Source organism: Heptranchias perlo, chromosome 21, assembly GCF_035084215.1.
Source record: "Heptranchias perlo isolate sHepPer1 chromosome 21, sHepPer1.hap1, whole genome shotgun sequence".
NCBI classification, from domain to species: domain Eukaryota; kingdom Metazoa; phylum Chordata; class Chondrichthyes; order Hexanchiformes; family Hexanchidae; genus Heptranchias; species Heptranchias perlo.
The window spans coordinates 17135474-17157738 of record NC_090345.1 but is presented as its reverse complement, the minus strand read 5'-3'; the positions used below and the strand labels follow the sequence as shown (position 1 = coordinate 17157738).

General features: G+C 40.8%; 1 protein-coding gene across 3 annotated transcripts in view; it reads left to right on the top strand.

The window, feature by feature from the left end:
• atrnl1b (attractin-like 1b) overlaps positions 1-22265 on the top strand; it is a 713064-nt gene that overhangs the window by 657899 nt on the left and 32900 nt on the right. Inside the window, exons 28-29 of one of the 3 annotated variants that reach the window (XM_068002150.1) lie at positions 5732-5846; positions 16347-16584. In XM_068002150.1, the coding sequence (XP_067858251.1) occupies positions 5732-5846; positions 16347-16408 (177 nt within the window). In that variant the 3' untranslated portion in view covers positions 16409-16584. Of the gene's footprint in view, positions 1-5731; positions 5847-6037; positions 6271-16346; positions 16585-22265 lie in introns of those variants that run through there. The other 2 variants (XM_068002151.1, XM_068002149.1) reach the window with 2 other exon arrangements.

The following is a 22265-nucleotide window of genomic DNA, read 5'->3' as shown; positions in this document are numbered from 1 at the left end:
TTTGCCTTTCCCAGGAAATTTAATGGTTAAGGGATATGGTGTATGTCTCTGCATGGGGTAGGCTTCATGGGCCTGATGGTCTTTCCTTGTCTTTCTTTTCACACATTCATATGTTTTAACACGTGAGGAAATAAATATGTAACTTTTCATGCTCCCCTTCAATAACAGCGCATTTACATGGTGATAAAATCAGAAGCTCCAGAAATCCTTTTGCCAGTCTATGAGATGACCAGTTTAACTTATAAAAATTAGGAGGATTATGACTGCACAGACCAACCCCTATCAATTGTTCAGTAAATCAAAACTATTTACCACTCTAGCCAAAAAATGTTGGGTGTTTTATTGTAGCTTAATGGAAAAGAAAGAGTGCTATAAATCACCAACCTCCAGAAAGTTTTTACGATGCAGCAGAATAACTTTTGATTTAATGAAAGATTCTCCAGAAATTGTAATAAGTGATGACCCCAGATAGTTGTCAATACTCGTCTTTGTGAAACACAAGAATCATTTATGAATTAATAACATAACACGGGTAATGATTTTCAGTTACATTTTCAACCGTAATATTTGAAATATTGAGTTCAGATGTCACTAATTTTAATGTCGGTAGATTTTCAGACGAGACGTTGGTGAAGTGTCTCAAAGATGTTGATTTACATGTTTGCATTTTGGCAATTATCATTGTCTCTAAATTACATGCCTTTGGGTAAATGCAGACTTTATTCAGTTTCTGCAGTGTATATCATAACTTAAAATGGCTGGAATGAACTTTGACTTTATGTGACTGCTACTGATAAACATAAAAAACTATACAGTGAAGGAATTAAGAGTACTCTAAGTTAATTAGTTACATTATCATCTAATTTTTCTAACCTAGTTGAGAAGAAGGACTTTAGAGGGATAAATTATGAGGACAGGTTGCATAAATTTGGCTTGTATTCCCTTAAGCATAGGAGATTGCGGGGTGATCTGATCAAGGTGTTTGAAATGCTAAAAGGATTTGATAGGGTAGATATGGAGAAACTATTTCCTCTGGTGGGGGAATCAAGAATAAGGGGACATAATCTTGAAATTAGAGCAAGGCCATTCAGGCTCAAAATCAGGAAGCATTTTTTCACGCAAAACATGGTCGAAATCTGGAACACTCCCCAAAAGGCTGTGGATGCTATGGCAAATGTAGCTTTCAAGACTGAGCTAGGTAGATTTTTGTTAGGTAAGGGCACCAAGGGATATGGAATAAAGGCAGGTAAATGGAGTCGAGGTGCAGATCAGCCATGATCTAACTGAATGGCGGAGCAGGCTCGAGGGGCTGAATGGCTCACCCCTGCTACTACTGTTGCTAAGAAATCCCTGAAATAAAAGACCGTATTGATAGGTATAATAGGATTGAACTTTACTGCTGTCTATGGAGGATTAGAGTACATAGGGTAGGTTCACGCTACAGAAAAATAATAAGGCATACGCACAAATCACTATAAATCTTCATGTAATTATTAGGTTATTACAATTCAAAGGAGTAATAAACTACAGGATGTTAATTTGAGCAGCTAATGTTAATCCAGTAAAATAAAGTCCTCAATTCTATGCTATAATTTAGTGGCTATTATGCTTTTAGATCTTGATAATACTTGACAACTTAGCCTATTAATATGAGCTTACAGTTAGGCAATTCACATCTGACCATAAGCAATAAGTGCTTCAACAACTTCAAAATAACTAGGAAATACTTCAAAATGCTAGAGTAATTACAATAATAAATGGAACCTTGGTACCATTATAATTACATCTTTATATACCACTCAATTTGTCAAAGTATCCTGTGGAAAGCAGGACTGACACTTGCCTTCAATGGCTTGTCTTTATAAATGAATCTTCTCAGGTAAACTGCTCACAAGAGCTACTAAACTATGTGGTTGTGACAGGCAAAACCAGCAATCACACCCTCAGCTTAAAGCACAAGAAGGCTGCTCAAAAGTGGCATTTGAACTAACACATTTAAACTCAAGTGCTTCAGAAAGGTAGAGATGTGGAATGCAGCTGAAGAGGACAGCCAATTTTTTGGTTAGAAAGGACCCAAATTCATATTTAAAAATTATAATTTTAACGGGACTATTTGAGATGGTGTTCAGTTTTTAAAATAAGACTTCAAGCATTCCGGCACAACTCAGACATTTGGGATCTTGCTGATTTGTACGTTCTGAATATAGCAGTGCTTCGAAAAGACACCCATGCCCCATGGCTTTCTCTTCTGAAGCCCAGCATACCTACAATTCTATAACATTACCATTTTCTTTTAACACAGCATCATGGGCAAACTTGCCATATGGGAAATTGGGAGGTTTCGCGAGAGCCCCCTTGTATGGTTCCATAGCACTATATTATCAGCGGCTCCCTTTTTTTGTGAAAATCCCGCGCCCTTTCAGGGTCTAACCAGTCTACCCCTGCACACAGAGCAAAGGAAATCTGAGCTGCAGTTACTTAAAATCACCTCTTTTTTGAGCTAACAGTTTTCTGTTACTTATGAGGAGGCACTTTGTTCTAACTTTGATTCTGTCAGAAAGATACAGAGCTGCTGGAAATCCATAACTATAGTTTCCACTTACAGGCAGAAACTTGCTCAGTAGGCCATGTGATTTTCTCAGCGTCTTTAAACACTATGGTGGATTGTCATCTCCCCTGCTTGCTGCAGCATTCTGCTTTTAAAGATAACAAGAAGTTTTTCACTGTGAAAATGTTATGTTCCAGACATTGTTCTAATTAAGGAGAACATAGTTTCCACCAGGTCTACTTTTAAAGACAGCTATAAAAGGAACCCACCCGCAAGTGCACAATGTTAGCTATACCCTAATATGCACTACACTAAACTCCTGATGCCAGCTGACATTGTCCAGGGACGCAGTATTTCAGCTGCATCATAACTTCAGCGCTGTTGTTTCTTACCATAAGCTTCTAGCTATCCCCCACCCCGCACCCTCCACTTACCTTGAGACTTATAGCAGCCGTTTCTTTTGTTGCAATACCTTCTCAACTCTGGAATTCCTTAATACTTTTTTTAAAAATTAGTAATTAAAAGCGACCTTATTCCTCCTTGAAAAAATATACCCTAAATTAGGGAATGAGGAGGGAGAGCATAGTTTTCTCAGATCTATAAATTTCAAGGTCTTCTGCATAAATCACATTTATTAATCCAGTTAGGTGACAAATGTTATACTGATTTATATCTCAATATCTTTATTACTTCTGAGACGGACATTTTTCTCTCAGAGCTCAAAACTATGAACTCCATATCACCCTCAGCCGTTCCTTCATCCTATATCCCAAAAGCTCTTTTAAACCCGGAGCTTGATGTTATCTAACTGCCATTATTTGATTTAGCTCATCTTTCCAATCTTTTTCAACCTTGGTGGTTTCTTGCTCTAGAGGTCTTGGCCCTTCATCTAGATTTCTCAATAATAATTTAAAAAATGAAAACCCCACAATGCCATACTGCTTTATATTATAATCAATGTATTGTCATAGTTTCCAAATACCAAAACAATTTCGATTACTTTACAAACTGGTTTGATGCCATAATACAGCCTATTTACTATTTTAATTTTTGAAGTCAAAGAATTAATATAAGAGCAAGGAGCCAAAACAGGGAACATGTATAAGATGGAACGGTCGTACAGTAAGAAAAAGAAGTTTCGGCTATTGTGGATCAACATATGACACCATTTCCCCAGTTCTTGGGTGTAGTCTAAAAAAAAACGAGATGGATTGTATTGTATTGTTACTCTGTAAGGGTCAGTCAGAGCCCATCTGGAACATGATACAGAACAGATAAGTTGATGTTTCAGGTGCGAACCATTTATCAAAATAGTTTTGACAAAGGGTCCACCCTCAAATCGTCAGCTTGCCTGTTCTCTCTACAGATGTTGCCTGATCTACTGAGCATTTCCACAATTCTCTGTTTTTTGTTTGATTTTGAGCATCTGCATTATTTTGCTTTTTGCCCATCTGAAATATTGTGTATAATTGGAATGCCTATTATAAAAAGGTCAAAATCCTGGAACTCCCTTCCTAACAGCACTGTGGGAGAACCGTCACCACACGGACTGCAGTGGTTCAAGAAGGCGGCTCACCACCACCTTCTCAAGGGCAATTAGGGATGGGCAATTAGGGATGGGCAATAAATGCCGGCCTTGCCAGCGACGCCCACATCCCGTGAACGAATAAAAAAAAAATTAATACCCTTGAGAATGCAAAGGTATGAAGGATCTACATTATGAGGAATGGCTAAGAAGTTTGACTTGTTTCCTTTGGCATAGGAGTGACATGGAGGTGACCTAATTGAAGTTATTAATTTTAACAAGGGGATTGATAGATCGTTCGTTCACTGTGACAAAGGAATCAATTAACAGGAGGCGCAAGTTAATAATTAGAAAGTTATAAGTAAGACGGAATGTCAAATGCAATTTTTTTTTACACAAAGCTTAAAAGATTTGTGGAACATGCAACTAGGGAAGGTCATTGAACTGAACTGTATATATGTTCAAGAGGTAACTGGATGTGTTTGTGGAGAGATATGGTGTGAAGGTAGTTAGTTAGGGTTGAGATCAGTCTAAAGGGATGGCTAGTTGGGTGCCATAGTGTTTAAAGACGCTGAGAAAATCACATGGCCTACTGAGCAAGTTTCTGCCTGTAAGTGGAAACTATAGTTATGGTCTTTTCCTGTTCCTAAAATTTTTAAAGTTCTTATTTAAATCATATAGGAGTTGAAATCCCTCGATCCTTCTAGAGTACTCTTGCTGTAACTCAGAGTGCAACGAAAAAGACAGAAAATAGGCCAGGACCTGGATTCACCAACGTAAACCGCATGTTTGAAAAGTTGTTGTTTTATCAATAAAATGATCGAAACTGTCGCAGTCACAGTGAACGAACGATCTGTCAATCCCCTTGTTAAAATTAATAACTTCAATTTGTTCAAACAGGCAATGGTGGAAATACACAGCAGACAGGTTAATGTCTTGGTCATAAAGCCTTCCTATTTTTTCTTGTTGGTGTCTTTGGAATTCTAAATAATTACCAGTTGAAATGTAATGGAGTAACACCACGTATGGTTCAGAAAAATTGACCATCATCACTGTAATGAATTCCACTTGGTTGCCACTTTGCATCAATTAATGCATCTAGATCATTTTGTGATTTTTAAAAAATATATTATTATTCCCGGTTATGCTGGTGATGGATAAATGAGGCAATCCGTTTAAACTCACCCAAGTCATCTGTTTCACTGCATCCGAGCATTTCAAGAACAAATCATCTCATCAGTTAAAACTTGACTGAAACAATCACCACTATCTAAATAAAATCTTTTGAACTGTGCATTAGTGTTTTATTCAGCAGTTTTATTAAATTTATTTTAAATAGTTTTACAGATGTTTGCAGCTTTCACGATTTCCATGACTTGTGTGAAATCTTGAATTGCACTGCAGCTTTATTTGCAACTGAACACTTGTAAATGTCTGGATAGGGATTGAACTGTAATAACTAAACTAGGTTTAGTTCTGCTTTAATTCTTTAGTTCTACTTACACTGCAAGCCTGATTAATGTTGTGACCAGCTTAGTACTATAAATTTGCATGCTGTGAAAATCAGGAAGACGCAATATACTGCACCACAGTAGCTACGACACAATCTTAATTTGATAGCTTTGGTTTCAAATATAGTGTTGTTTCATGTTTTACAGGGAGCCCCCAAACCTATTGCTGTGGAGCCTTGCTCAGGAAACAAAGCTGCAGTTTTGACCGTTTTTATATGTCTACCACGAGGTTCAACTGGTACCCCTCCCCCTGGCCAAACAGGTGAGGCAACTCTTTTAGTTTGTTGTTCCAAATCCATAGAAAGGATTCCTGATTGTTTTCTCAAAATTCACCTATTGAAGGAGTTTACTAGTTTTAGCTAAATTTATCTAAATTTAAGACCTACAAACAGCTGATCTTGTAGTGGGAGGATAAGAACACGCTGTAAAAATAATTATATCTGTTCTTTGTAGCCATCTCAAAAATCTGCTAAAGTTGCTAGCGTGGGAGAAGAAAGGTTTTTCTCAGCACGCAACTGCTCAAGTCTCTCTTTAACGCACCTGGAAACATACATGATGCCTCTTAGAGCCTATCACAAAAGGCTATTCTAACTACTTTGCTGATGTTCATTTAGATGTATCAATAGTACTCATCAGTTAACATGAACCTTTCCTCTGACTTCACTCCTGGATCCTTAAAATAATTGCTGATTTTAATCTGAGTGAAAGATTAGAAAAAGTAGCCTGGATGCAAGCAAAAATAACATTAATTTGTTCAGTTTTTTTTCTTTTACTTTGACAAGTTGCTAGTCAGTTTTTATTGTTGGGAAAGATCCATTACAAACCATGTACTACTAGTCTCTGTTGGTAGTGTTTCATGCAAAAAGTTTTTATAAAGCACTTTGGTAAAGAGGTGTACTTGTTAGAGCTTGCAGGCACCTGGCATTCTCCAAGTGATCAGGAAATAAAAGAGTTGCATTAACTATCTGATTTGAGCAACTTTGCTTATCAAGTACCCTGGAATAAATGGGTAGAAGAGAATGATCCATAAAGTTTAGTTCTGCTTATCACTGATAGCAGCTGTATTCATTTTCAAAACCAATATCTGACCTATGCTGGAATATTAAAGCTAGAAAACTCAACTCCTGCTCCTGCACTCGGTATCGTCTAAAGCCATGCAGTATACTGGATTTAGTGTCAGTGCCCTAATTCATGCTTGTGTTTACCTTCTACAGCTTTAGGCTGTGGAGACTCAGGAAGCAAAGCTGCAGTTTTGGCCATTTTTCTGTGTCTACCAAGAGATTCAACCGACACCCTCCCCCCGTCCCTTTTTTACAAAATTCTGATTGGAGCTAGGGCTGTGTGCTACAGTCTCTTACTCAAATCTGACTCTCATTTGTAACTTTGTGCAGCCAGAGGGAGGGCTGAGATGCTGATTTCCTTTCTGTAGTGATTTGCCAATAGGCCTGTCGATAAAACAAGCTACCCCACTGCCCCCTTGGTGTCTGAGTTTAAAGAGGCCATTTCCTGATGTTCACAAGATGTATGGGGGCCATCCTGGCTTATGGGCCTGGGACGAGACAATTGACTCTCATTGTGTCACTAGTGAATTCCACAGACCGGCCTGTCTGGCTTCAATGTACATAGTCATTGTCTACAGCCTGTGGCCCTTTAAACCCGCACAAACTTGTTTTGCTTTAAAACAAGCTCTTAAGCATAACTCAATCCCAAAATCCTTTCCATGATGCAAAAATGAACAACGATCCAAAAAGTTGACAGTACCCTGGTATAATTACCATCTTCCAATGGTCACCAATATTAATTTTGTGAGACATCTTTCCTCACTAGTTATTTCTGGCTGCACTCTGCTAATCATCTAATATACAAGAAAAAGTGTTTCTGCTCGTTGTCTTTATCACAGATTGTAATAACTGGAGCAAAACAGCTACATGCTTAACATCGTGTTTCCAATTCTTCATTAACTATGGTTGGCAGGAAAATTAATGTCTCAAGGTGTCTGGTTCCTACCATTAGAATTAAGAGCAAAAGGCACTTCGTAGAAGATGTATCACAGATCAAATATCACACATTTCAAATGTCATATTTTATTACTATAACTTGAACATTGTGAAATTTCAACAATGAGGCCATTTTATAACTTGAGATTCCACACAATCAGTAACAATCTAAGATTATTTCACAAGAAGAGAACCTTAGTGTAAGGTTTTAAACCAGCCAGAGCATCAAACCAAAAATAAACTAATTCCCTTGTTGTTATGACATGTTTATGTACTTCAGCACTACAGCAGCCTTTCTTTGCGCAGAAAACATGTCTTAACCTTGTGAGAATTCTAGCACTACATTCAGGGGAGTGAATTACTGACATTGTGATTAGACAAATTATGAGAAATTAAGATCAAACCACTTATAGTTCTGCAGTTTTACGACAGTATGTCCTTCCCAACATTTACCTGACGAAGGAGGAAGCCTCCGAAAGCTTGTAGATTTCAAATAAAAATTGTTGGACTATAACTTGGTGTTGTAAAATTGTTTACACTTCCCAAGAAGGAGATACTTGTGATGCTTGGAGGTGTTCTTTTGGACTTTAAGAATGACCGTTGCCCAATATATGTTTCTAAGTAGGCCTGCCACATAATAATAAGAATGAGCTATGATTTTTCTGCAATATTTCTTCAAATCGTTGTAGAAACAGCTTTATTTAGCAAAGACGCGCACATCATTTGGTTTAGCGATAGACAGTTTGATATTCTGACATCTTAACATCAGACAGTAATTCACACTCTGTTAATACACTCCTGAGTGTGCAATCAATAGCAGGATCGATATAAGGCAATGGAACATTCATCTGCATATAATTTACTGTATTCAATGCAGCATTTAATAAAACGATATAATTAGGATTGACCGTCTTTATAAAGATTACAACCTCAAAAGTTATTTTTATTTTTAAAAAAACTGCTCATTTTTCAACCTCCACGTTCAAATAAGAATTGTCATCATACCATGCCAAATGGGACAGTTTCTTTAAGAAATTTATATCCTGTGTGGTAAGATGTTCTGGCAACAGTTGGGAACGCTTGTTTTACCCCCTATAAAATGAGCGCTAATGCACTGAAAATCAGGCTGCAACCACACACACCCGTTTCATACACAGAATTCACCTGTCGACATTTTGAATTGGGACATCTTTTAGGCATGCAGCCCGCCCGCCTGTCTGAAATCTTTGGGCACCTATTTAAGCATGTTAATTAGGGTCCTCCATTTGTTTATGGACCCAAGTGCCCTTTTCAATACCTCTGGCATCCTATTTGACATTCTTAATCAGTCACAGAAATTCGGGTGGGAACAGCCTAAGTTGGGGGGGCGTCAATTCTAGCGCTATTTAACGGGATCGATCAGCTGCTGTCAAGTAAATCACTGGTTAGTTCAGTTGGACTGTTAGTGTGCTTCTTTTGATTTTTGGGGGGAATTTTGACTGCTGGATCTGATAGTAATCACTTGTGAAAGTAAATTGGTGAGTCAGCAGAGGGTTTTTGTCCAGAGGCTTCTAGCAAACTGCTATTTGGTTTCAGTGGGTCTGGTACCTGGACTGCCATGTGGCTGGAAGAGGAAGGGGAGCAGGCTAGAGTCCAGGCAACTGCAGCTGCAGAGAGAAGCGGCAGAAGGGCAGCTCACAGGAGGCCTTACCCCATACAGGTGTAGAGACCCAAAACTTCATACCTGCAGTTCGCTGAGGAGGCTCAGATTTACCAGGGCAGGCTGTCACAGGGCACAGTCACCTGCTGCAGCATCAACTGCAGCCCAGCACAAGGTCACCTACATCCTTGCCTGCAGCTGTCAAAGTTACTGTGGCCCTGAACTTATATACTTTGTGGTTAGTTCGGAATGCAACAGGTAACATCTGCACCATCAACCAGGTATTCACCAGGTGATGGATGTACTCTTTGCCAAAGCCAGTGACTTCATATCGTGCCCCATGGACACCACAAAGTAGGAAGAAAGAGCTCTGGGCTTTGCAAAATTTGGAAGCTTCCCCCAGGTGCAGGACATCATTGACTGCACATACATAGCCTTGTGTGCTCCAATAGGAGAGCCTGGATTCTACATGAATAGGAAGGGATTCCACTCAATGAACAGGTGTGTGATGACATGCATCATTCAGGTCTGTGCCGGGTTTCCTGATAGCTGCCATGACAATATCATCCTGTGCCAGTCCTCAGTCCCCCATCTCTTTCATCCAGAACATTGGTCAGAGGCTGGCTGACTGGTGACAAAAGCTATCCCCTCTAGGCCTGGCTAATGACACCTCAGGAACTAAGCAAGATGCAGCGATGCAGTACAATCAGTGCCATCCCAGATAGATCTGGAGGTGTCCTGCAATATAGCCCCCAGAGAGTCGCCAGGACCTTCATTGTCTGCTGAATACTGCACAACTTTGCTGTCCAGCGAGGTCAACCCATCAAACCAGTTGCAGAGGAAGATATGGAGGTAAAGCAGCATGCGAGTCAGTAAGACACTGAGGATGATGAAGAAGAGCAAAGCCCACCTATCCTACCAATAGTAAGAGCTCTTCGACAGCAGCTGATTGAGGGGTGCTTTGGCCGAAAACGTTCTATTCTCCTGCGCCAACAATTCCTCCCAACATCAGTCCTATTCCTTCCACTATCCTTAGGACTGTACTCAACCCAAACACAGCATAAAGCTGTCAGACAAATCAGATTGCTTGGTCATCAAATATTTATTGAACAAACTCTGCACAAAAAGAATTTAGAAAAATAATGTAATTCACAGTGATCTTAACAACTTTCATTAACTATTGATCACCCTGCTACAACCACATAGTACCTGTCTTAATTGCTCTTCTACCCACTCTTGTGCTTCTACGAGGTGCTCCTCGAGTGATTTCAGTTTGGGAGGTAGAAGGCTGCTGGTCCTCCATTGAGGGCTCTTGAGAACCTCGAGGAGTCCCGGCTGCAAACTGTGGCATCTCAGCTGTTCTTGGGACATCAGGACTGGCACTGGATGAGAAGGGGGCAGGGGAGCAGGCTGCTGTCCTCCTGAGAGGACAAGATGTGCCACTGCCACTCGCATGGGGCACTGCCTCAACACTCCCACTGATCTGAGCGGGAACAGACTGTATGAGTGCTGTCATATCTTAGAACCCACTATCCATACTTTCCTTCAAACTTAGATGGAGGAAAGGATGGAGCCCAGAGCCTGCATGGCTTCAGTAAGTGCATCCCACAGAGATGCTACCACTGGTGCCAGAGATTTCTGGATTAACTGCAGTCTGCATAAAGGTGACCACATGCTCCATGGTAGACCGCAATGACTCGATGCCCTGCATGTGTGCTACACATAAGATGCAATTAGATTCCTCCACACTGTCCGACATACAGTGAACTGACAGGCACTCCAGTGACAGTTGCTGGTGCACAGTTACTATTCACCTTTTGTAGGCTTGCATACGCAAAGATGCACATAATAGGTTTGTAGGCAAAGATTTTTATCTGTGCTATTATAGGAAAGTGGTACAGGAATTTAAAACTAAATTTTTTTGAAAAGATGCCTTTTGCGCATCCCCGATTTTCATCGCTCCACCATTGGTGGCCGTGCTTTCAGGTACCTAAGCTCTACAGTTCCCTCCCTAAAGATCTCTGCCTCTCTACCTCTCTCTCCTCTTTTAAGTCGCTCCTTAAATCTACCTCTTTGGCCAACCTTTTGGTCACCTTAATATCTCTTTATGTGGTTTGGTGTCAAATTTTGTCTGATAATCACATGTGAAGTGCGTTGGGGAATTTTTTACTATGTTAAAGGCGCTATATAAATGCAAGTTGTTATTGCAACTTGTTTTGGCAAGTGCCAACAGCCGGAAAAAAGTGTTACCGATCTGTTTTCACAAACCTCATTTGATCCTACTTCAAATAGCCCAGTGACCCTGAGATATAGAATCCTGTCTAATGGCACCAACACTCACTGCTAACATTTATAAATATGTCAAGAGAAAAAGATTAGTGAAGACAAATGTAGGTCCCTTACAGTCAGAAATTGGGAATTATAATGAGGAACAAAGAAATGGCAGAACAATTAAACACATCCTTTGTGAAGGCAGAACCAAAGTAGGACACAAATAACCTCCCAGAAATGTTAGGGAACCAAGGGTCTAGTGAGAGGGAAGAACTGAAGGAAACCAGTATCAGTAAAAAAAATAGTGCTAGCGAAATTAATGGGGCTAAAGGCTGACAAATCCCCAGGGCCTGATAATCTACATCCCAGAGTACTAAAGGAAGTGGCCCTGGAAATAGTGGATGCATTGGTGATCATCTTCCAAAATTCTATAGGATCTGGAACGGTTCCTACAGATTGGAGAGTGGCAAATGTAACCCCACTATTTAAAAAAGAAGGGAGAGAAAAAACCGGGAATTACAGACCAGTTAGCCTAACATCAGTAGTGGGGAAAATGCTGGAGTCTATTATAAAAGATGTGATAACAGAACATTTGGAGGGCATTAACGGGATTAGACAAAGTCAGCATGGGTTTATGAAAGGGAAATCACGCTTAACAAATCCACTGGAGTTTTTTGAGGAGGTAACTAGTAGAATAGATAGGGGAGAACTAGTGGATGTGGTGTATTTGGATTTTCAGAAGGCTTTTGATATGGTCCCACATAAGAGGTTAGTGTGCAAAGTTAAAGCACATGGGATTGGGGGGAATATACTGGCATGGATTGAGAATTGGTTGACAGGCAGGAAACAGAGTAGGAATAAACGGGTCTTTTTCCAGGTGGCAGGCAGTGACTAGTGGGGTACCGCAGGGATCAGTGCTTGGGCCCCAGCTATTCACAATATATATTGATGATTTGGATGAGGGAACTGAATGTAACATTTCCAAGTTTGCAGACGACACAAAGCTGGGGTGAAATGTGAGCTGTGAGGAGGATACAAAGAGGCTCCAATGTGATTTAGACAAGTTGGGTGAGTGGGCAAGAACGTGGCAGATGCAGTATAATGTGGAAAATATGAGGTTATCCACTTTGGTTGTAAAAACAGAAAGGCATATTATTATCTGAATGGTGACAGATTGGGAAAAGGGGAGGTGCAACGAGACCTGGGTGTCCTTGTACACCAGTCGCTGAAAGCGAGCATTCAGGTACAGCAAGCAGTTAGGAAGGCGAATGGTATGTTGGCCTTCATTGCAAGAGGATTTGAGTACAGGAGCAGGGATGTCTTACTGCAGTTATACAGGGCCTTAGTGAGACCACATCTGGAATATTGTGTGCAGTTTTGGTCTCCTTATCTGAGGAAGGATGTCCTTGCCATGGAGGGAGTGCAACGAAGGTTTACCAGACTGATTCCTGGGATGGCAGGACTGAGGTATGAGGAGAGATTGGGTCGACTAGGCCTATATTCACTAGAGTTTAGAAGAATGAGAGGTGATCTCATCGAAACATATAAAATTCTAACAGGACTAGACAGACTAGATGCAGGGATGGCTGGGGAGTCCAGTGCCAAGGGTCACAGTCTCAGGATACGGGGTATGCCATTTAGAACCGAGGTGAGGAGAAATTTCTTCACTCAGAGGGTGGTGATCCTGTCGAATTCTCTACCACAGAAGGCATTGGAGGCTAAGTCATTAGATGTATTCAAGAAGGAGATTGATATATTTCTTAATGCTAAAGAGATCAAGGGATATGGGGAAAAAGCAGGAACAGGGTACTGAGTTAGACGATCAACCATGATCATTTTGAATGGCGGAGCAGGCCCGAAGGTCCGAATGGCCTACTCTTGCTCCTGTTTTCTATGTTTCTATTTAAAATGTGTCAGAGGCAAAACAAAAGAGTTAATGCTGCTATTACCTTTGCCTGTATTGGCCAAGAGGACTCCAGAATCATACTTATCATCACAGAGTTCAATACAGCCTATTATTTGAGCCAGTAGCTCCTGATCACCTGAGATTTGTGAACAGAACCACCCTATTGTAGGAGTTCTTGTTTCCTGCTCATCAAATGTGATTTATAGGGGTGAATGCCATTGCTGTGTGCACATTCTTTTTGTATTATTTGTGGATAATTAAATAGAGTTAGAGGTTTCTATATGGTGGCTGCAAATTATAGATTGGCAGATCCACAGAGCCTTACAAATAGCACCTGATTGTTAATGTGTGTTAACATCACCCCAAGTGAGTGTCAACGTAATTGTTCAATTTTACAAATTAAAACTTTACAAAGAATTTAACTGAATTGTTCCCTCAGTTGATTTTTAAAATGATCTCAACAATGAATACTGACAATTAAATGTCAGCAATTGTCTTTGTCGAATTACTTTTGAAGTTGGAGCAACCTGGGATAATGACCATCTCCACTGATATTAATTCAGCTCTTCACACTGTCATGTCTAATACTTCTTCCAAGCCAGTATGCTGATGATATCAGTAGGGACTATTCAAGCAGTATGTCACACTCCAGATGTCACACTTTGTTAGAGATGCAAACTAATCTTAAAATGCTGGATGCTTCTGAGCGGTGAAGGCATCAAAAGAGGTGTCCAAGCCCTGTGCCTGGAACAGATATTAAGCCCTTTGCATATGCAAATATGGGGCCTAGCACCTGTTTGATGCTCTCTTTACAAAATTGGTTCGCCCTGAACCCAGGCTAGCTGCGTTTAGTAAAATGTGGTCTATGTGCGGCCTAGCCAGGGGTCATTCAAGGGACTGTTGCCAGCCGCTGTCAAAAAGGTTAGTTTTGTAAAATATATTCACATCAAATGTTGGAGAGGAGTGCTCCTCTTGGCTCCACAGCAGCTCTGAAGACCATTGCCAGCTTCTGCTTGTTCCCCTCTCTCGATCGCCCCCCTCAAATTTTTATTGTAACCTCTGGTTTGGTAAAGGAAATAGATGTAAATCTCGTTTATAATTTCCCCTGCAACTTAAATATTATTAGAATCATAGTATGGTACAGCACAGAAGGAGGCCATTCAGCCCATCATGCCTGTGCCGGCCCTTTGAAACTGCTATTCAATTAGTATCACTCCCCTGCTCTTTCCGCATAGCCCTGTCATTTTTTTTCCCTTCGAGTATTTATTCAGTTCCCTTTTGAAAATTATTATTGAATTTGCTTCCACCACCCTTTCAGGCAGTGTGTTCCAGACCACAGCAACTTGTTGCGTAAAAATTTTTTCCTCATGTCACTTCTGGCTCTTTTGCCAATCACTTTAAATCTGTGTCCTCTGGTAACTGACCCTTCTGCCACTGGAAACAGTTTCTCCTTATTTACTCTAATAACTGTTCATCTATCAAATCTCCTCTTAACCTTCTCTGTTCGAAGGAGAACAACCCCAGCTCTCCACATAACTGAACTGAAATGCTGGAACCATTCTAGTAAATCTCTTCTGCACCCTCTCCAAGACCTTGACATCCTTCCTAAAGTATGGTGCCCAGAATTGAACACAATATTCCAGCTGAGGCCTAACCAGTGTTTTATAAAGGTTTAGCATAACTTCCTTGCTTTTGTTCTTTATGCCTCTGTTAATAAAGCCCAGGATTCCATATGCTTTTTTAACAGCCTTCTCAACTTGTCCTACCACCTTCAAAGATTTGTGTATGTGCACCCCCAAGTCTCTCTGTTCCTGCACACCCTCTAAAATTGTACCATTTAGTTTATATTGCCTCTCCTCGTTCTTCCTACCAAAATGTATCCCTTCGCACTTCGCTGCATTAAATTTCATCTGCCATATGTCTGTTCATTTCACCAGTCTATGTCCTCCTGAAGTCTGTTACATAGATTTACATAGAAGGTATAGCACAGAAACAGGCCATTCGACCGAACTGGCCTGTGCCGGTGTTTATGCTCCACACGAGCCTCCTGCCTCCCTACTTCAACTAATCCTATCAATGATGTGGAGATGCTGGTGATGGACTGGGGTGGACAAATGTAAGGAATCTTACAACACCAGGTTATAGTCCAACAATTTTATTTTAAAATCACAAGCTTTCGGAGATTATCTCCTTCGTCAGGTGAGTAATGAATGAGAGGTTCTCAAATCGCATATCTTATATTAGGCTGGGACACCATCACACCAATCAAAGGTGTCGTTGGTGTTCAGACAGGTTAGCCACGGAAAACAGTAGGTCCCAGTATGCTGAATACACAATGTGTCAAATTACACAGACAGAGAGAAAGAGACCTGAAAGGCAGAGAGAGAGAGAGAATTTCCAGTTGTATTAAAAACAGAGAACTTTTTTTTCCCTTGCTGGTGGGGTTACGTTTAGCGTGACATGAACCCAAGATCCCGGTTGAGGCCGTTCTCATGGGTGCGGAACTTGGCTACAAATTTTTGCGTTGTCGTGTGTCTCGAAGGCCGCCTTGGAGAACGCTTACCTGAAGATCGGTGGCTGAATGTCCTTGACTGCTAAAGTGTTCCCCGACTGGGAGGGAACCCTCCTGTCTGGCGATTGTTGCGCGGTGTCCGTTCATCCGTTGTCGCAGCGTCTGCATGGTCTCGCCAATGTACCATGCTCCGGGGCATCCTTTCCTGCAACGTATGAGGTAGACAAAGTTGGCCGAGTCACAGGAGTATGAACCATGTACCTGGTGGGTGGTGTCCTCACAACCCTGGACACCACACAACCCTGCCACGGCAACCTCTGCAAGACATGCCAGATCATCGACACAGATACCCCCATCACACGCGAGGACACCACCCACCAGGTACATGGTTCATACTCCTGTGACTCGGCCAACGTTGTCTACCTCATACGTTGCAGGAAAGGATGCCCCGGAGCATGGTACATTGGCGAGACCATGCACACACTGCGACAACGGATGAATGGACACCGCACAACAATCGCCAGACAGGAGGGTTCCCTCCCAGTCGGGGAACACTTCAGCAGTCAAGGACATTCAGCCACCGATCTTTGGGTAAGCGTTCTCCAAGGCGGCCTTCGAGACACACGACAACGCAAAATCGTCGAGCAGAAATTGATAGCCAAGTTCCGCACCCATGAGGACGGTCTCAACCGGGATCTTGGGTTCATGTCACGCTACACGTAACCCCACCAGCAAGGGAAAAAAAAGTTCTCTGTTTTTAATACAACTGGAAATTCTCTCTCTCTCTCTGCCTTTCAGGTCTCTTTCTCTCTGTCTGTGTAATTTGACACATTGTGTATTCAGCATACTGGGACCTACTGTTTTCCGTGGCTAACCTGTCTGAACACCAACGACACCTTTGATTGGTGTGATGGTGTCCCAGCCTAATATAAGATATGCGATTTGAGAACCTCTCATTCACTACTCACCTGACGAAGGAGATAATCTCCGAAAGCTTGTGATTTTAAAATAAAATTGTTGGACTATAACCTGGTGTTGTAAGATTCCTTACATTAATCCTATCAACATATTGTTCTATTCCTTTCTCATGTGTTGATCTAGCTTCCCCTTAAATGCATCTATGCTATCCTCCACATTGTTTACTGCATTTCCGAGTTTCATGTCATCTGCAAACTTTGAAATTATACCCTGTATATCCAAGTCCAGGTCATTAATGTATATCAAAAAGAGCAGTGGTCCTAATACCAACCTTTGAGGAACACCACTGTATACAGCCATTCACCAGTACTCTCTGCTTTCTGTCTTGCCATGACCAAAGCCATGGGAGATTTATTGGCATACATAAGTTTTCAAACATGCCTTGCGCATTCCAGATGCCATGTATGCTAAGTTCTATGCCATATGTTCTTAAATAAGCCAAGTCATTTCCTGCTGTTTTCCGATAAACTGCCCCAACAGGCAATACCCTATAATTGACTGCAGGCTGTGCCTAAGTAATTATCTTGTCGTTGGCCTCAGGATGTTCATATTTACAGCAATATGACCTTGTAGCCTTAAAGGAACTGGTCTAGTTACACACATCCCGTTAGCAGTAGATATTTAAGGAGGAGCTAGATAGATTTCTAGACACAAAAGGCATCAAGGAGTATGGGGAGAGAGCGGGAATATGGTATTGAGATAGAGGAAAAGCCATGATCATGTTGAATGGCAGAGCAGGCTCAAAGGGCCGAATGGCCTACTCCTGCTCCTATTTTCTATTTTTCTATGTAGAACAATATACTGAGCATTATATACAATAGTGCTCCTGTCTAGAACAAACAACATATCCTCCGATTTGCTGTGAGCAACGGTACAGGAGATTGATAGTTTCTGTGTATGTATATGCATATATTACATACACATGTATGTATATCAAAGATGGAAAAGAGGATTTTTAAAACATTTAGTCATGGTGACTCTCGCTCTTTAATATCAAAAGCAAAGATTTCTACAAAATTTTAATTTAGGAGTAGCACCTAATTGTGGACAGCCAAAAAATGCAGCTAATTGTGCTTTTCCCAACGCACCAGCTTAGAAAATTTGGTTAATGCTTGGGCGATAGATCTCAGCCAACTCCACAGCAGCAGTGATGTTTGGTGATGATGTTAATGTCGCCGTACTTGGCTGCTTGACCTATGCAAGCTAATTCTGCAGCTGTGCAACTGTATCTGGTGTCAGTACATAAAATGCTATGAGCATAGAAACTAAGTAATAAATCACCACCCGCTGTTAATCTTTTCCAAAAGGTCTCCTGTTACTCTCTATTGTAGGTCAGTTTTCACACTGACAGATTTTACAACACAAAACATATCAAGTAATTTCCAAGTATCCACTTATCTACATTTAGCAAATATTCACTTATCAATAGCAAGATGGCTAATGCAACAGAACTCTCACTTCAAAAAAAAAGTCAAATCTGTTTTCAACATGCTATACAGTTTGCCAGCAAGAGTTGATCTTGAAATTCAACTCCCAATTTTAAAAATGCATTGAGACGTATATTACTGTCGGTGTGACTGTAAGCAGTCCGAATGATTTCATGAGTAGGGCTGATACATGCTTCTAAAATTGAGCATTTTGTATTGATCAATGTTTAAACATTCTGTGTTGATTACTACCTTTCCACAATTATTTCATTTTAAATTTTATGAAATAATTTTCGAGCAATTAGGTGTTAATGTTACTTCAATTATGAGGCGTTTGACATTACCAATTTTGTAATTATTTTAAGATATGTAGATAAATATATCATATTATTGATGGGTGTTCATATTTGAATTTAGAATTATTTTTATTCTTTTAAGGCTCCCTCGGCTGAGGAGACTAATGAGCAACTGTGGTTATATTACATCTGAAACAGAGCAAATAGTTCTTCATCACATACGGAGGTGATGATGTTTCTCTCCCCCGCCCCCTCCCTGGGAATTACGAGTCTTGCCGTCAGGGTCATTTTGAATATTTATGGTTGAAGGTAGTGAAGAAACTTTTGAATGAGAGCTGCTTATAGCTAGGTTATTTTTTCTCTTATCCTTCCCCCTCTCCTTCTTGGATTTGCTGGAAGAGAACAGATTTCTTAGTTGAAGAGGACAGTATCTTACAAGTTAAAATCTTTCATCAGTGGCAGAATCTACATCAGTCTTTTACCCGAGAGCACCAAGACAAACCACAGTCTGACCTTCAAAGCCGCCTTTTTTTTTAAGAATGTTGACAAAAGATAGTCAACTAAATTATGGTACGAAGTATAGAAGAGAAAAAAAAAATCAATGTTGAACTAAAAATATTGAATGTCACCTTTTCATAATTGTTTGTGCTCTCACCCATGTCGTGCAATGTAAGTGAATTCTGGGGTTTTTGGGAAATGGTGTAAATTGAAAAAGGAGGTAAACTTGACCTTCATAAAGCAAATGGCTAGCTATATTTGAAAAAGAAACCAATAATAAATCGGTGTAAGAGAGAACAAAGTGATTTCTTCTAGACTATTTGCCAGAGCAGCAGATAACAGGTCAATATAACTTTTTAAAAAAAAACTATAGTTACTTTACAGAAATGAAAATGGGGTGAAAGGGGGAGCCATTCAGCAAAAGATTGAGAACATTTTGTTGTTGAGAATTGAAGCAGAAGACAACGGAACTCTGAATGATTGTGGGACTGGCATAATTTTTGAGATGCTCCTCTATCAAAAGTTGTATGAATTTCTCTACCCCGTTGAAGAAATTATTATCCCATGAGAATGTGCAAAGACATTGTAATTGAGAGGAAATTTAAAAAATTTGTTCTTACCATGGGTAAGTTTTGATTTTTAACGTTCCTGGTGCAGAGCTGCGTGTACCTGAATTCTCTGCATGTGTACCAGGAGCAGTAAAGATGAAAATTTACCTGCCAGTAATGAATGAAAGCAAGCATAGCTCACAGAAACGGTTTCAAGATCCTTGCTTCTTTAAGAATACATCTCATTATGTGACTTTCCCCACACATTGCTTTAAAGGATGGACCCTTTTGTTAGCTATTATAGTTAGAATCATAGAATGGTTACAGCACAGAAGGAGGCCATTCGGTCCATTGAGCCCATGCCGGCTCTTTTTAAGAGCAATCCAGTTAGTCCCAATCCCCTGCTCTTTCCCCGTAGCCCTGCACATTTTTTCTCTTCGAGTATTTATCCAATTCCTTTTTGAAAGCCACTTTTGAATCGGCTTCCACCAACCTTTCAGGCAGCACTTTCCAGATCATAAGTACTTGCTGCGTAAAAAAAGTTTTTCCTCATGTCGCCTTTGGTTCTTTTGCCAATCGCCTTAAATCTGTGTCCTCTGGTTCTCGACCCTTCCGCCAATGGGAACAGTTTCTCTTTATTTACTTTATCTAAACCCTTCATGATTTTGAACACTTCTATCAAATCTCCTCTTAACCTTCTCTGCTCTAAGGAGAGCAACCCCAGCTCCTCCAGTCTATCCACATAACTGAAGTCCCTCATCCCGAGAACCATTCTAGAAATCTTTTCTGCACCCTCTCTAAGGCCTTCACATCGTTAAACTATAACTGGTGCCTGTTACTCAACCATTGCTTTTAGCATATGAATTATGGCAAAGATTCCAAAGAACTTTTTTTTTAAAGATTTCTCTCAACCCAGTTGGCCCTGCCCCTCTGATAACACTCCTGTGAAGCACCATGGGACCTTTTAGCATGTTAAAGGCGCTATATAAATGCAAGTTGTTGTTGTTGCTCCTTCTAACATTTGGGGACGAGTACTCAAATTGGAAGAACTGCCCACAGCTAGTCAAGCAACAGCCTGATTGTCGTACTCTCAGAATCATATCTATCAATCAACATCCCAGAGTTCTCCAGCACCATCGCTGGGTTTTCCCACAGGTAAGATGGACCCACCAGATATGGGGGCACAATCTAAGTGTAAAGTCAGGTGAGCATGGCCCTGGGATTCCTCAGCATTGAATGTGGACCCTATTGAAGTCACATAGCTTCAGATAAAACAAATCAAAGAAACTGTGCACTGATCACCACCTACTGCCCCTCTTCAACTAATGAATCAGTAATGCTCCATGGTGAATGCCACATGAAGGAAGCTGAGAAAATCAAGGGCGTACATTGATCTCTCGGTGTAGGACTTTTGCGTAGCTTGTTGGTACCACCACTGATTGAGCTGGATGTGTCATGAAGGACATGGATGCCTGCTGGGTCTGCGTCAGATAGCGAGGAGACCAACAGGAGGGTGTAACCTACTTGTCCTTGCTCTCACCGATCTACTTGTCACAGACACACTTGGCCATAATAGCATTGGAAGGAGGGACCACTGCACAGTCCTTGTGAAAACAAAGTCTCACCTCCATAGTGAGGACATGCTCCATGCTGTAGAACTGAAACAAACTGAAGACAGATCTTGCAGCCTAAAACTGGGAACCTGTGAGGTGTTGTGGACCACCACCATCAGCAGCAGCAGAATTGTACACCACCGCAATCTATAACATCAGACCCAGGCATATTCCTCACTATTCTCTTGCCATCAAGCTAGGAGACAAACTGTTGTTTAATGGGGAGTGTAGAAGAGCATGCCAGGAGCAGTGCTATGCATACCTTAGCATGAGATATCAACCCAGTGAAGTTACAACACAGGGCGACCTGCATGCTAAACACCAAAAGCAACATGTTATAGACAGCTAAGCAGTTCCATAATCAATGGGTCAGAGCCGAGCTCTGTAGCTCTACCGCAAGCAGTCGAGAATGATGCTAGACAACTAGGCAACTAATAGGAGGAGGAGGCACCGTGAACATGCTATTCTAACCATATTGGAGCCCAGCACGTGAGTACTAGAGACAAAGCTGACATGTTTCCAAACATATTCAGCCAGAAGAGCCAAGTGGATGAGCCTACTTAGCCTCGCCATGAGATCCCCACCATCATAAATGCCAGTGTCTACCCAATTCGGTTCACTCCATTTGTCATTAAGTTTCAATGGTAGCTTCCCTGTATTGAGTGCAACAGGTTTGGAATGACATTGTAACACGTGATATCATCATTTCCAATATTTGTGCTACAGTACTCCTTGAGGATCATGTTTGGGTCAGGTTGGCAAAAAGTGACAAACTTCTAAATTGGGGTGCAGTGTGCAAATATTTTTCTTTTGTAAAAACTGAGTGTGCAAATTTTTGTTAAGGGCACTCAGAAAACCTTATATGTGGGGAACATTGTATCATAGTAATTTACAACATTTCCTTCCAGAATCTAGGGTGCATGCCATGAGAAACCAGAAACTTATCTACTTTGAGTTCTGCTCATTTTTTTCAGAAAAAAATCCTTTTCCACAATT